Source organism: Neomonachus schauinslandi, chromosome 11 (genome assembly GCF_002201575.2).
Source record: "Neomonachus schauinslandi chromosome 11, ASM220157v2, whole genome shotgun sequence".
Taxonomy (NCBI): domain Eukaryota; kingdom Metazoa; phylum Chordata; class Mammalia; order Carnivora; family Phocidae; genus Neomonachus; species Neomonachus schauinslandi.
This window is the reverse complement of record NC_058413.1, coordinates 12,347,834-12,362,616: the sequence shown is the minus strand read 5'-3', so window position 1 is coordinate 12,362,616 and position 14,783 is coordinate 12,347,834. Positions and strand designations below refer to the sequence as shown.

The 14,783-nt window shown below is 44.1% G+C and overlaps 1 protein-coding gene and 1 pseudogene across 1 annotated transcript; one reads left to right on the top strand and one right to left on the bottom strand.

Moving 5' to 3' along the window:
• Positions 1-307: 307 nt before the first annotated feature.
• Positions 308-1,261, top strand: LOC110576137 (olfactory receptor 6Q1). The gene has a single exon (XM_021685218.2). It carries the CDS (start codon positions 308-310, stop codon positions 1,259-1,261), a length of 954 nt encoding a protein of 317 aa, XP_021540893.2.
• A 5,996-nt stretch (positions 1,262-7,257) lies between these two features.
• The window catches only part of LOC110576138, a 26,411-nt pseudogene continuing 18,885 nt past the window's right edge, over positions 7,258-14,783 (bottom strand).

Here is a 14,783-nt window from a genome sequence, read left to right as displayed (position 1 = left end):
GGCTTCCCGCAGAGCAGGGAGCTGCATGTGGGGCTCAATCCCAGGACCCTGGGATCATGACCTGAGCCAAAGGCAGATGCTTAAAGACTGAGGCACCCAGGCGCCCCCAGCACTTTAAATTTTGTACTGAAATTGTCTGTTTTCTGGAGCTCCTCACAGACTGTATATTCTCTGAGGGCAGGGACAATGACTGGACTTTGCTTTCCTCTTCCAAAATGAAAGATGTCCCAGTGCACCATCCTCACTGGTTCTCTTTGAGTTGTCTTCATCTATGAGGCTATGAGTGTCCTGACTTCCACTCCCACATATGCTGCCATATGCCCCAAACTGGACCCATGTAACAGAGTTTGTCATGGTGGGCTTTGCTGGGGTGCATGAAGCACGCCTCCTCTTCTTTACACTCTTTCTCACCATCTACCTGTTCACCTTGGTGGAGAACTTGGCCATCATCTTGGTGGTGGCTTTGAACCAGCGGCTACGTAGACCCATGTATTTCTTCCTGACACACTTGTCCTGCCTTGAAATTTGGTACACGTCAGTGACAGTGCCTAAGATGCTGGCTGGTTTTATCGGGGTAGGTGCCGGCAAGAATATCTCCTACGCTGGCTGCCTGTCTCAGCTCTTCATCTTTACCTTCCTGGGAGCAACCGAGTGTTTCCTACTGGCTGCCATGGCCTATGACCGCTATGTGGCCATTTGTTTGCCTCTCCGATATGGGACCTTGGTGTCATGGGGCACCTGTGTCCGTCTGGCAGCTGCTTGTTGGCTGGTGGGCCTCCTCACACCTGTTTTGCCTATCTACCTCATGTCCCAGCTGACATTCTGTGGCCCCAATGTCATCGACCACTTCTTCTGTGATGCCTCACCCCTGCTAGCCTTGTCCTGCTCAGATGTCACCTTGAAGGAGACCACGGACTTCCTAGTCTCCCTGGCGGTGCTCCTGGCCTCCTCTATGGTCATTTCTGTGTCCTACGGCAACATCGTCTGGACATTGTTGCATATCCGTTCGGCTGCTGAGCGCAGAAAGGCCTTCTCCACTTGTACAGCTCACCTGACCGTGGTGAGCCTCTTCTATGGCACTCTTTTCTTTATGTATGTCCGGACAAAAGTGGCCTCCTCCTTCAACTTCAACAAGGTGGTGTCTGTCTTCTACTCCATTGTCACGCCAATGCTCAACCCCCTCATCTACAGTCTTTGGAACAAGGAGGTGAAGGGAGCTCTGGGCCGAGCCTTTTCCCTCAGGTCTTGGAAAGGTCACTGAGGAGGCAAGTGAGGATCTAGTTTTCTTGTCTTGGCTTTTCAGAAGGAGGGCTGTGGGACAGAGCAGTGCCCTGGGTAGCCAGGAGTTATGGATTAGGTATTAGTTAAAGTAAAATATTAATCTGCTGTAACAAGAGACACCTAACTATAATGTGGCTTGAAGAGGGAAGATTTCCTCTTTCCTGCACCCGTCTAAGGTGAGTGCTCCAGGTTGGTGAGTGGCTCTGCTCAACAGGCATTCAAAGACCCAAGTTCCTTCCATCTGCAGGGTCAACATCTCTTAGGATGTTGGCAAACTAAGAGTGGTAGGCCAGATTCAACTCAGCACTTGTTTTTAATGACCTGTGAGTTAAGAATGGTTTTTATACTTTCAATACTTGATTGTAAACAAATCAAAAGTAGAATAATATTTCATGATGCATAATCATTTTATAAAATTAAAAATTTCAGTGTCCATAAATCAAGTTTTACTAGAATACAGTGACACCATATATGTTGTTTATGGCTCCTTTTGCGCTACAATGACTGAGTTGAGTAGTCGTGACAGAGACCATTTGCCAATCCCCAATCTAGGGCCTTCTTGTTATTTACATGGTCAACATAGGGTCCCAGGGGGCAAGAAGGGTGAGGATAGATCACAGAGGAAGCAAACCCCATGTCTTAAAGTTTCTCCACTAGATGTGGAAACCATCATTTCTACTCACCTCTATTGGTAAGAAGCTAGCCATAGTCATGTCTGATAGCCAGGGTGCTAAAAATAGTCCATAGCTAGGCAGCCAGGTACCCAGCCCCAATTTGATTATTGTGAAGAAAAAGGAAAGAACAAATTTTGGTAGACAACCAGCAGGTTCCACCACAAAGTCCTCAGAACCACAGCTGATTTTCCATTGTGATCCATGTACTTATTTTCTTCGAAGCTACATTGTCTTATTTGAAATACAGACCCACCTACCCTCTTTACCAAACCGTGCTCTGAAAATGCATTTAAGAAGATGCATTTAAGAAGATCTGTATGGCAATGTCAATTCACTTGAAGTAAGGCTTAAAAGACAATTATAATTCAAGTCATTCCCTACACTTAGATAGTTGTACTCTTAAAAACATTTACGATCACCATTTGAATGTTCATTCTAGAAACTACAGTGTATGGAAGAGAAAAGTGCAGAGCTTGACTGGGTTGGGGGAAGGACAGATTTTCTGTGATGGTGTTTCTCACCTGGCCAAGAATGAACAGATGATATGATGATGCCCACAGCATCTACGCCCCTGCCCCACCCAGTGTCTTAGCTGTTGCTTAATGGTTAGTAGAGAGGGCACAAATCACACATTTTGAAAACCATTTCATTTGTTGAAAGTTATATATAATTTATTGAATATTATATATGTGCTTTATATTCTTTTGGATGATGGCAAGATACATAAACAGTGCAAAGATGAGAACCTTTCAGAATCAGAAATAAGAATTCATATGAATGAAATAAGAGTAGAACTTTCAGACACCTGACCTGAGTAGATTTGAGCACAAAATGCATTTGACTTTTAAGTTTCTGGCTGAGGGAAACAAAGCAAATCATACTGGGTATATAAGAGTTCTCCAGAGAAACAGAACCAATAAGATCTATCTATCTATCATCTATCATTATAATGATAATGATATAACTATCTATCTATTTAGATAGATTGAGAGATTTATTATAGGTATTGGCTCACACAATATGGAGGCTGAGAAGTCCCATGATCTGTCATCTGCAAGCTGGAGAACCAAGAAAATCAGTGGTGTAATTCAGTCTGACCTGAAGGTTTGAGAACCAGGGGAACATATAGGGTAAGTTGTGGTTTGACATCGAAGGCCCAAGAATCAGGGGCTCTAATGTCCAAGGGCAAGAGAAGATGGATGTCCCAGTACCAGCCAAGAGAACAAAATTTCCCTTCTTGCTCCTTTTTGTTCATCCAGGCCCTCGATGGACTCGATGATGCCCACCTGTATTGATGAGAGCAATCTTCTTTATTCAGTCTACTTATTCAAGTGCTATCTCTTCAGAAAAACCCTCGCACACACCCCAAAAATATTTTAATGACCATCCGAGCATCCCTTAGCCCAGTGAAATTGACATATAGAATGAACCTTCATACAGGGTCATGTCATTCTCATTTATGGTTCCAGAAAGAACTCAAATTCAAACAGAATGCTTTCTGGATTTTGACTCTAAGAACAACTCTATGGGAAGTATTGGTAAAGCTTACAATTTTGAGCTTGTGGAAGATAAATTACTTAAAATGGTAAAAACGCAGAAGCATACTTTTAGAAAGGATCCTACGTATGTAAAAGTGAGTCTTGTTTTAATAAAATCTGATATGAGAAACTGAACTGATAATATAATATTATAGGTCAACTATACTTCAATTAAAAAAAAAAGGAAAAACTGAAAAAAAGAGGCCTCGTGAGTGTGATTATTTACATTGTAAAGCAATCACTCCCTTAAAAAAAGACCTATCTACCAGAATCTGAAGTGCTGGTGAGATACATGATATTTGTAGGTATTGACAGCAAAAGTTTTTCTTTTTAATTAATTAATCAGCTTCTGGCTTTGTTTTTTGCATTATAGTTGACAAAATATCATATTACTTTCAGGTGTACAACATGGTGATTCAACATTTTTATCCATTATGAAATGATTACCTTGATAGGTCTTGTTACCATCAGTCACTAAACAAAGCTAGAACAATGTTAATAACTATATTCCTTATGCTGTACATTACATCCCAGTGACTTATTTTAAACTGGAAGTTTCAACGGCTAAAGATTTTAAACCCACTATTAATGGTAGATCATTCTGCAATGAAGATAAATTACAAAATCATGACAGGAAAATATGTATTCTTGTAAATAGGGCATTTCTGAGAATATAATTCCTTCTTTGGGGGATACCAAAGAGACCCAGAGGTACCCAGAGAATGTCACAATGAATAATTTGAGAGACGTAAGACTTGTTTTTTTTTTCATTTTTTAAAATTTAAATTCAATTAATAACATAATGTATTATTGGTTTCATAGGTAGAGGTCAGTGATTCATCAGTCTTATATAATACCCAGTGCTCATTACATCACGGGCTCTCCTTAATAAGACTTGTTTTTTAATAATTTTTAAAAATTTTATTTTTATTTATTTATTTGAGAGAGACAGAGAGATAGCAAGAGGGAGCACACGAGGGGGCGGGTAGGGCCAGGAGAGGGAGAAGCAGACTCCCCGCTGAGCAGGGAGCCTGATTTGGGCTCAATCCCAGGACCCTGGGATCATGACCTGATCCGAAGGCAGTCACTTAACCAACTGAGCCACCCAGGTGACCCAAGAGAAGTAAGACTTATTAAGACAGAATGCTGTAAAGAACACTGTTCAACTTGTTTTGCCCATCCTGGGTACCTAGATAGCAATTTAATTGTTAGCTAGGTACTACATGGGAGCCATCCTGGAGAAGGTGCTTTGACTTGGGACTTGGTATGAATGACGGGCTCCGTACACTGAAATCAGAACTCTACAGTTTGCTGTGTACCATTATGTCACCATTGTTGAAGGCTTTGATGCTGGTCTATGGGACCCCCTTCTATGGTTCCACATTCTTTTTATCCTTTACCCCCGTGTTGGTATTCCTTTTTTCAGAGATCTTATTCTATCTCTGTGGCCGTGGCTTTCAATTTCAATTTTCACATGTGAAATCCTTGGAAATCCTTGACTTCTAAGCTGTTTGTCAAAACACTGGCTTTGGTTGTGGGATGCTACAGCTTTCTGTTTATTATTTTTTCTGTAATTTTCTTTTTTTAATGTTTTGGTTTTTTAAATATAAATTTTAGAACAGCTTTCTGTTTCTCTAAATTGAGTCTTTTCTACCTCTATCCTTGTTTCCATCGATGGCTTCATTGTCATGATCTAAATATCATTCTTGGTCAGTAAGATAGGAGCATTTTAAACCCCTTTTGACAGGAACTTAAAATGGATCTCATTGCCCAGAAACGTGGATGCTTCGGGACCTTGAGACCATCTGTGTAGTGCCATTCAGCTCTGTCCCTCCCCAGAGAGCAGTCCAGGAGCACTAACATTTAATTAATTGATGCCCAAAACTTTGTGGGCTTCATTAGCACGCCCACACTCCCAGGGAAGTTGAGGGGCTTTATTTAGAGCAGACTCTTCTCTAGTGGTTGCTCAGCTGGGTCTGTGCCAGTCACCTGTCCTCATCTACCCAAAGGTAAGCGGCCAGCCAGAGCAGGTGCAGGTTGTTAGAACAGTTAGTTCCACAAGAGATATATTCAGTTTACTCCGATCAGGTTAGGTTGGAAATGTTAGATCACAAGCTTTGCAAGGGCTCCACTTCAGCCATTCTGAATGTCCCTCCCCAGGGCATAGCTTGGAGCAAGGGTCTCATAAAAGTTTCAGTTATTCAGCAAAGAGTCAAGACATCCAGGTTTGCCACTCTGTATAATTTTATTGAACTACTTAACAAATACTTGTTTAGTTCTCACTATGGGCCAGGTACTATCCTCAGTGCTTTATAAATACTAATTCATTTATTCCTCATTGATAACCCCATGAAGTTGGTGCTGTTACCTCCCTTTGCACGTGAAGAAACTGTTGTACAGAGAAGTAATGTAACTTGTCCAAAGTCACACAGCTAAGGAAACAGAGAACTAGGTCTTTAAACTTGTTTATCTAACTGCACAATGATGCCCGGGTATATTGGTCCCTTCTTGGCATCATTTCCCTTGTAAAAGGACAGGGTGGATGGATGACTTTAAATACCTACCTTTGAGTGTTTAGTATGTGCTGGGCACTCCCCACATTTTCTCACTTCATCCTCACATCAACCCAGAGGGAGCCTTATAGTCTCATTCTACGTTGGTGTAACCTGAGGCTCAGAGAGGTTAAGCCACACCCCGAGGTTCACACAGCAGCAACATGGAGGAGCCAGGAGGCTCTGAGCCAGGACTCTCTGACTCCATCCGACCACTCTACCTCGCTGCCTCCTCTGCAAGATCTCCTCCAATACTAGCTTTGCAGACGTTGACTTATTCGTTCACCAAACAGCTCTTCTGTCTCCTCTCCACACCCGGGCACTGGCTGGCTGCCGAGCGGCCGCAGGATGAATGAGACCAGATGCTTCCATCAAGGACAACATTACTGCAAACTGATGGTAGACTGATGTCCCTCTGATGGTAGAAGCCGCTAAGTGACGAGGAGGAGTCCAGACCAGTGTCACAGGGCATGTTGTCCTGACAGCCAGCCCAGGGAGGGCATCCTTGGGAACGTGGCACTCCCCACAGTCTGCTTCTGACCTTGCCTGAGAGGCTGTCTGCCAAGCATTTGTTCTTTTGTGTTCTTCTCGGGGTTGAGAATGATGATATAGCATTTGGGAAAGAAGAGGCAAAGACCTCCACGGCCACCGTGTCCTTGCCTTGAGTGCTCATGTGGGCAGGGATGAAGGAGGCCCAGACACAGGAGCACACACACGTGCTAAGAGTGATATGCTTTGCTTCATTGAAGGTGTCAGGCAGCCGGTGGGTGGGGAAGGCCACCAGCAAGCTGACCAGCCCTAGCAGACCCAAGTAACCCAGCATGGCATAGAACAGTTTCAAGGAGCCCTCATCACACTTTACTGTCATCATGGATCCAGGCTCAGTAGAGTTCACAGGCCGTGGGGGCCATCTGATCACCCAGAGCATACACAAGGTTGCCTGGATCAGGGAATAGACAATGGGGACGGTGCTAGGGAGAACCGGCCCCACCCACCTCATAAGCTGGGTGTCCGGCCAGTGGCGTGGAAGGCTGCCACCACCATGAGGGTCTTGGCCAGCACGGTGGACACACAGGCTGTGAAGGTGACCCCCAAACCTGCCTGACTCACAGCACAGGTGAAGGGTCCTGGGTGCCCAATGAACAGGAAGGGGCAGAGGAAACAGAAGGCCAAGCAGGACAGCAAAAGGTAGCTGAGCTGACCGTTATTGGCTCAGACGATGGGGGTGTGGTGGTGCCAGATGAAGATGCCTAAGATGGCCAGGGCAAGGAGGAAGAGCAGGGCTGTGCAGACCACCAACACTACGCTGAGGGGCTTGTGGTAGGACAAGAAGTCAAGCGTTTTGGGGATGCACAGACTCTGCCCCATATTGGGCCACTGATCCTCAGGGCACTTCTCACATGCAACACTATCTGAAGGGAGAAAGAGAAACCGGGTCAGAGACCAGAGTGGGGAAGCTTCTGGAAACTGTCCTGTGGCCAAGAAGTCACAGGACTAGGTCTTGTGTATTTCAGTTTTGTAACCCTTCCATGGTACTTGATGTCCTCAGATTGAGGGCCGAAGACACAGAGGGCAGAAATCCTAGTGGCAACTGGTCATCATGCCTCAGATTGTAATAAAATAACATCGACACAACGACCTACAGAAGCTCTAACTCCTCTCTGGGCTTTGTCCCTTTTAGTCCAACCACCACTGTGGCCGTGTCATAATTCACAGTCATGGCTAGTTTATTCATGCATTTATTCATTCATCAGCCCATTTAATTTAAAGAATTTCAGTGGGGTGTTTACTATGTACACAGACTCTCTCTTTTTTAATGGAGGCACCTACGTCTAAATCACTCCTTTGATAGAACGTATCAGAGTTTTGCTTTCCGTAGTGATTTTAAGGATGGGCTTTGTTACCGGAGCTCTAGAGCAGACATACGTTCTCATTTAACTCTCTTCCTTGATTTGGTTACATCTCTATGATCCCAGATGCTTGATTTCATGTCCTAATCTGCAAGTCCAAGGATGATTTCTTATTTATCATTTCTGTCCTCTCTTCACCAACCGGTGTCTCCTCCCTGTCCCCGGCTTCATTCAGCGGTGCCTTTCTCTTTCAATGGGCAAAAGGATCCTCGAAGACCCTGCCTTCCCTACACTGAGAGTTTCCATTGTGCCAGGAGACCTTCCCCATCCCGTGGCTTCAACAGTTCCCTGGATTTTGTGCCTATGCCTCCTGATCAATTCTCTTTCTTTTCAGTACATTGATTGCTTCTCAATCTCCCCAAACACATTGAAACGCACACTGCTTCTCCACGTAATTAATTCCCTGGCTCCCCATTTTTGTAGAGTAGACTCCACGGTCCTGAGTCTGGCAAGGAAGGCCCTCTGTTATCTGGCCACCTGCTCCCTGCATCTCCCATCAGTGGCTGTGTTCAAGTGACTCTGTGCTCCTTACTGCTTTCCTGTCTTGAAACTTTGTTGATGTGCTCCTTGGCCCCGACTGTCCTTCTCATGTTTCATTGCCTGGGAAATTCCACTTGTTGCTCAAGGCCTAAATCATATGCCAGCCCCTCCAGTGGAAAGTTCCCCTACATACCCCTTTGTTAGAATTCATTTTTCCTATGCACTTTCATGGTTCGAGGCTTGAATTTGTATTAAGGCAATTGATTTCACTTCATAGTCTAGTTTCTTTACTCTCCCAGGTTTGGAAGACACAGGGATCATTTCCTTGAAGAGATCATGAGCTCTGTGGTCCGACGGCTGTGCCTCATTTGTTGTCACCACCTTTGCACCCAGCACAGTGGCTGCATATAGTAGGTGCCAGTTGATATCTGTTGAATGAATGACATCTTAGCAAGATGCAGATTAAGTCGATAGAAGGGTTTTTCTTTTTCAATATTTATGGGATGGCTACTATGTGGCAGACATGAAAGTAGGCACAGAATTTGGACAAACTCAGAGTCGATGAAAGAAAGAATGAATGGATAGCCTTAAATGGCTTTACTGTAGCAAGTGGGAAGGACATCTTGAAAACATCTTTTGATTTCCTCTTTGCTGGGTTTTTCTTTCCCAGTAAAGAAAGGAGTCATTCCTTGAAGTGATGATGAAGGCTTGTCTGAAGCCTATCCTGGCTGCTGGCTGGCCCCCATCTACAAGGGCAGCCTCTCTCTTACCCATTGCCATGGCCGTCTCTCCTCTGGGGCAGGGAATGCAATTGTAGCAGCAGTTTGACTTCTCAGATAGGATCGACTTCCTGGTTCCCACAGGACCTTTTTCACTGCAGATCGAGATAAGGACCTATGCATGAGAGGAGAGAGAGCACCGGGGAGACTGTGCAGCATCTGTGTATTCAGGTCTTAGAAGAATTACCAGCATCATTCTACCTTACCAGGACCCTTCCTGTCTTCTTCGTTCTTCCCTCTCCTTCCTTTACCTCCTCCTTTCTTTTCCTCTTTCCTCTTTACCTTCTCTTCCTTCCTTGCTCAGGTAGTTACCAATGTGTTCCATGGATCAGGTACCGTGCAGGATATTAGTGAAATAACAGTAGGTAAAAATGATCTCTTAGAAGAGAAGAAGAAAAGAACAGAGATGAACTACAAGTACAGCCTATATCAACTAACAAAATGGCAGTAAGCACATACCTATCAATAATTACTTTAAATGTAAATGCACTAAATTCTCCTATCAAAGGCTAGAGACCTGAAACCATAAAACTCCTGAAGGAACAGTGAGTAATCTGTTTAACATTGGCCTAAGCAACGCTTTTTCTAGATATGTTTCTTCAGGCACGGGAAACAAAAGCAAAAATGAACTACTGGGACTACACCGAAATAAAATGCTTTTGCTCAGTGAAGGAAGCCATCAGCAAAATGAAAAAGCAAGCTACCTAATCAGAGAAGATATTTGTAAATGATATGTCTGATAAAGGGTTAATATCTAAAATATAGAAATAACTTATACAAGTCAATGACGAAAACCAGACAGTTCAGTTACAAAATGGGCAGAGTACACGAACAGACATTTTTCCGAAGAAGATATACAGTGGCCAATAGACACAAGAGAAGATGCTCAACATTACTAATCATCAGGGGAATGCAGATCAAATTGAATTAAATTGGAAATTATATATATTTTACTTTCCCATTTGCTCATTAATTACCTTTGTCTTTAGCAAGCTCCTTTGTTTGGGGAGCTGGGGGTGGTTTTGGAAGGTTTTATTTGCTGAACAGCCTTAGAGTTGTGTGAGTCAATGGTCCGCTCTACACTCCCTTTGACCAAGTACCCTAAGCCAGTTCAATGTAACAAATACTGTTGGGTGCTCAGAAGTGTGAGGTGCTTTGTGGGCGTGGTAGGGGGGCTCTCAGCTCTCACCTTTAAGAGCCCTTCTGCCCAGATTATGGCACTGTCATTTATCAGCAGCTCTTTTCCAGGAGGAGTGCTGAAGTCAAAATGTCCAACATTGGCTGTCTGTCCTCTCTGGTCTGGGAAGACATAGATGTTTTTAATGTCAAACATTGCCAGCATCTCAAGATAACTTCTTCGTGGGCTCTGGTGGTGAAGCGAAGATTCTGGGTATAAAGGAGCACCTGAGGCAGGGACAGAAAGTACAAGGCAAGAAATTGGTTAGGCGTACCACAGGCAAGGGAGCTCCCTTCACATCACCGGACCATTCTCCCACATCTGTGCTCACCAACACATGGAGGAAGGCACCTCCTCTTTGCACATTTTATGGAAAAGAACTCTGCTTTCTCATCTTTCAAGTTTGCCTTAATCTGCAGTGCATAGGGAAGTGGAAGTCAAGTTAATGGAAATCTGGTCGTCTAGGGCTTGCCTGAGACATTTCACAGACAGGCTCATCTTATGAATATGGGTGTCTCCACGTATTCGTAGCAGCGTCCCTTCATACATACTACTTAGTTTCCTTCTCGGTGCCAGACATGATTGGTGACTAGGAAACGGAAACACTCTGAAGGCAAGCACACATTTTGTACATTTCTGTATCCCATGTTGCTCCAAGGAGCATGAAAAGGGCTTAGTAAATACTTGTGTTACACACATATATTTGTTGAGTTAGGCCACTGAAGCTCAGTAAGACCATAGGAGGGAGTTTCAGCAAAGATGTTGGCTGGGGGCAATGCTGGGCTTAGATATTGAGAGATCCCAGGAATACTTCAGCATAGGGAGGCAGCAGAGAGCCTGGCCCAGCGCCCATACTGTGGAGTTAGGTTGCCTGGTGTGATTCCTGAATCTACTTGAACCAGCTGTGTGACCTTGGATGTGTTATTCTGCCTCTCCATTTTCTCATCTGTAGAAAGGGGACCTACCTCTTAGGGTCGTTGTGAAGATGCAATGTATTAATACATACAGAGCGCTTGCAGCATTACTTGGCATGGAAAAGCACTTGAAAATTGTTAAGTATTATTACTCTTAAAGCCTTTAAAAACCTCACACTACACAGTACTGATGAAATCACCTAAAAGCCATCTTAAAGAAGCTGTGCCTAGTTTGAAAGCATCCTTTTAGTAGTAAGAGGATTTTTCTTCTACTCTGACTTTGTTTCTATAATTTTACTTCGATATTTGTAGCGGCATGTGGCTGAGTGCTCAACAACCAGCTCTCTGGGGGAAAAAGGCAGGATTTTTAGGTCTCCTACTTTCCATGGTGAGCAAGCAGCTTGTGCAATTCCTGAAAATTTTACAATTGACTCTCAAAGCCAGCAGGAGCCAGTCCTCTCTTCTAGCTATAGACCCTGACATTTTTCATAAGAAGGGATCTGAGCCCAGGAGACGTTGGCTCTAAAGTCAGTGCTCCTTTCATTAGACCTTGCTTCCTCAGCACTAGCCTGTGGCTCAGAGCAAGCTGGGAAGGATAGGGATTGAATCCGGGGGTCTTGGCTGCTCACCTGCCAAGACCTGGCATTGTGTGGGTCCGCACAGGTGCCTCCCAGGAAAGGTCCGTCTCCTGGGAGCAGGACGTCAGGTTCTGATAGGCGGCCAGGAGGGCTCTGGCTGCCAGGTAGGCTTGGTAAGTGGCCGTCAGGTCATGTGGTTTGAAGGTAGACAGGTAGACCACTGTCATGTTCTCATGCTCTTTGCAGTGATGAGCCTCTTCTCTGGCGCTTGGGCTGGAAGCCCCTGATCCAGGCCACCTGCATCCCTGCAACTCCTCACAGAGCTTCCTCTGTGATCTCTAGAGATCTCTAGAACTCATTGGGTGTAACTGAAACTTTGTGCCCTTTGACTAATATCTCCCTGTTTTCCTTCCTTCCAGGCCTGAACCACTTCTCTATTATCTGCTTCTGCGAATCTATTTTAATTCGTCATATAAGTAATATCAAGTTGTATTAATCCTTCTGTGTCTGTCTTTTATTTTTAAATATTATCTCAGCATATCTCATCATCTACCTCCAGGTCCTTCCAAAGCCTATATGCTCAGGCCTGGGAGGCCAGTTCCCTGGAAGAAGGACAGCAGTGGACTGAAGAAGGCAGAGTAGGAAGCCAGTGGGAGAAGCAGAGAAGTAAGGTGTGCTAAGTGATTTGTGTTTATGCGTTGTATAATTCTTGACATTGCTTGAGAGGTAAAGGTTCAAGTGAATTAAAAACTTGAATAATCATGAGAAGCATAGAAACCAGATATAGAACTTCCAAAGCAATGGAAGAAAAAAAAGGTTAAAAAAATTAGGAAATTTGGGGCGCCTGGGTGGCTCAGTTGGTTAAGCAACTGCCTTCGGCTCAGGTCATGATCCTGGAGTCCCTGGATCGAGTCCCGCATCGGGCTCCTTGCTCAGCGGGGAGCCTGCTTCTCCCTCTAACCCTCCCCCCTCTCATGTACTCTCTCTCTCTCATTCTCGCTCTCTCAAATAAATAAATAAATCTTTAAAAAAAAAATTAGGAAATTTCAAGAAAGGACAAAACAAGAAAAAAGCATAATAAATATGAATGAAAAATGAATGGAAAAATGAATGAAAGCATAGAAACACTTTCAAACTAAATAACACATAAAACAGCTTTCTATTTGTTATTTCTAGTATTATGTTTTTAAATTTTTTTGTGGAAAGTTATGACAAAGCCTAAGAGATAGAAAGTTCTATGAGAGGGCCAAATGGCATCAAACACGTCGGCAATTTGAGCAAATGTAAAAGGTTCAATGACTCCAGTTAAGAAGAGCATAATGTGTGCTCTGTTTGCTGTCTAGACAAACTACAGCCTCCTGCATCCTCACTACAGAAGTGATTTATTTTTATGCCTTTGTAAGAATTTCCACATAAATAAGAAATGAGAAAAGCCATCCTCAGTCAGCTAAGTGTCCTGATTATTGACTGACAAGCCAAGGTCACCCTAAACGAGTAGTTCCATTTGGAACCTTGAGGCTAGGTTGTTCCGCCCCAAGTCCCGACCCTTCGAGAGCCAGAGGGTGCCCTGGTGTTATGGCTCTCTGGTTCATGCTTGCCTTCTTGTCCAGAGTATGAGCACTTCTGAGGACAGAGCCATGGCATATGGTACCTAAAGCATAGCGTTCTATGCCATGAGTGATGTGCTCAGTAAGAATTTGGAAACAATAACCAGCCCCACAATAGGCAGTATTTCTGTTTAGGTGAGGTTTCCTCCTTCTTGCTTCTGTACCTTCTTCTCCCCGTGGAGTCTGGTTGCCCAGCTTCGAATCCCAAACTCCCACTTATTATTTGTGTGTATTGTGGCAAGTGACATTTCCTCTTTGAGTCTCAATTTCATAATCTGTAAAATGGGAATAATAATATCTACCTCCTAAAGTTGTTGTGAGGATTACATGAGATAATAAAAATAAAGGCGATGATATTAATAAGAGGAAATACTGATATAGAGCTTACTATAAGTCATGCATTTTTCTGAGTGTTTTTCGTGTATTAACCCATTTAATTTTCATAAGAATTTGATACACGCAAAATATCTAGAAAGCAGTTCCCACTGAGGGTAATGACTCAAGAAATTACAGACATAGTTACTATTAAGTAATCTCAACCAATAGTGCAGAAGAAAGCCTGTGATAAACTCATTTATACTAGGATATGAGGGGTTGACAATAGCTATACATCACTGAACAACAGCTACTGAGAATACAGGAATCACAGACCGGCAGTCCCACGGTGATGTTGGGCAGGAAGGCTGGGTCCTCTTTCGCCTCGGATACAGTGAAGAGAAGGCCCAGGACATTCAGGAAAAAGTGGGTGTTGAACCTTCGAGAGGGTGAAGGACGGGGGAAGTTAGGATTGGTCAGTAGCATTCTGCTGAGCCACATAAAACCGCCACAGAGGGTGTGTCCTTGCAAGGAGCGCGGCGAGGTGCGAAGGGAGACTGAATTTAGATGTACGCTGGCGGAAGGACGGAAGCCTTGGGGGAAAGACAGCCATGCACCAGTTCACATACACGGAGAAAGGCCGGCAGCTTCCCAGAGGTGGACAAGGGCACACACAAAGTGACAGACATTCAGACACTGACACACGCTCACAAGCACACACACCGACACATTCACAGACACTCACATAGGCACAAACACACATACAGAGACACACACACAAACACACACAGAGACACACACACAAAGACACACACACACGCGGACACACACACAAACACACACAGAGACACACACACATACACACACACATACAGAGACACACACACATACAGAGACAAACACACATACAGAGACACACACACAAACACACACAGAGACACACACACAGACGCACATACAGATACACACAGAGAGACA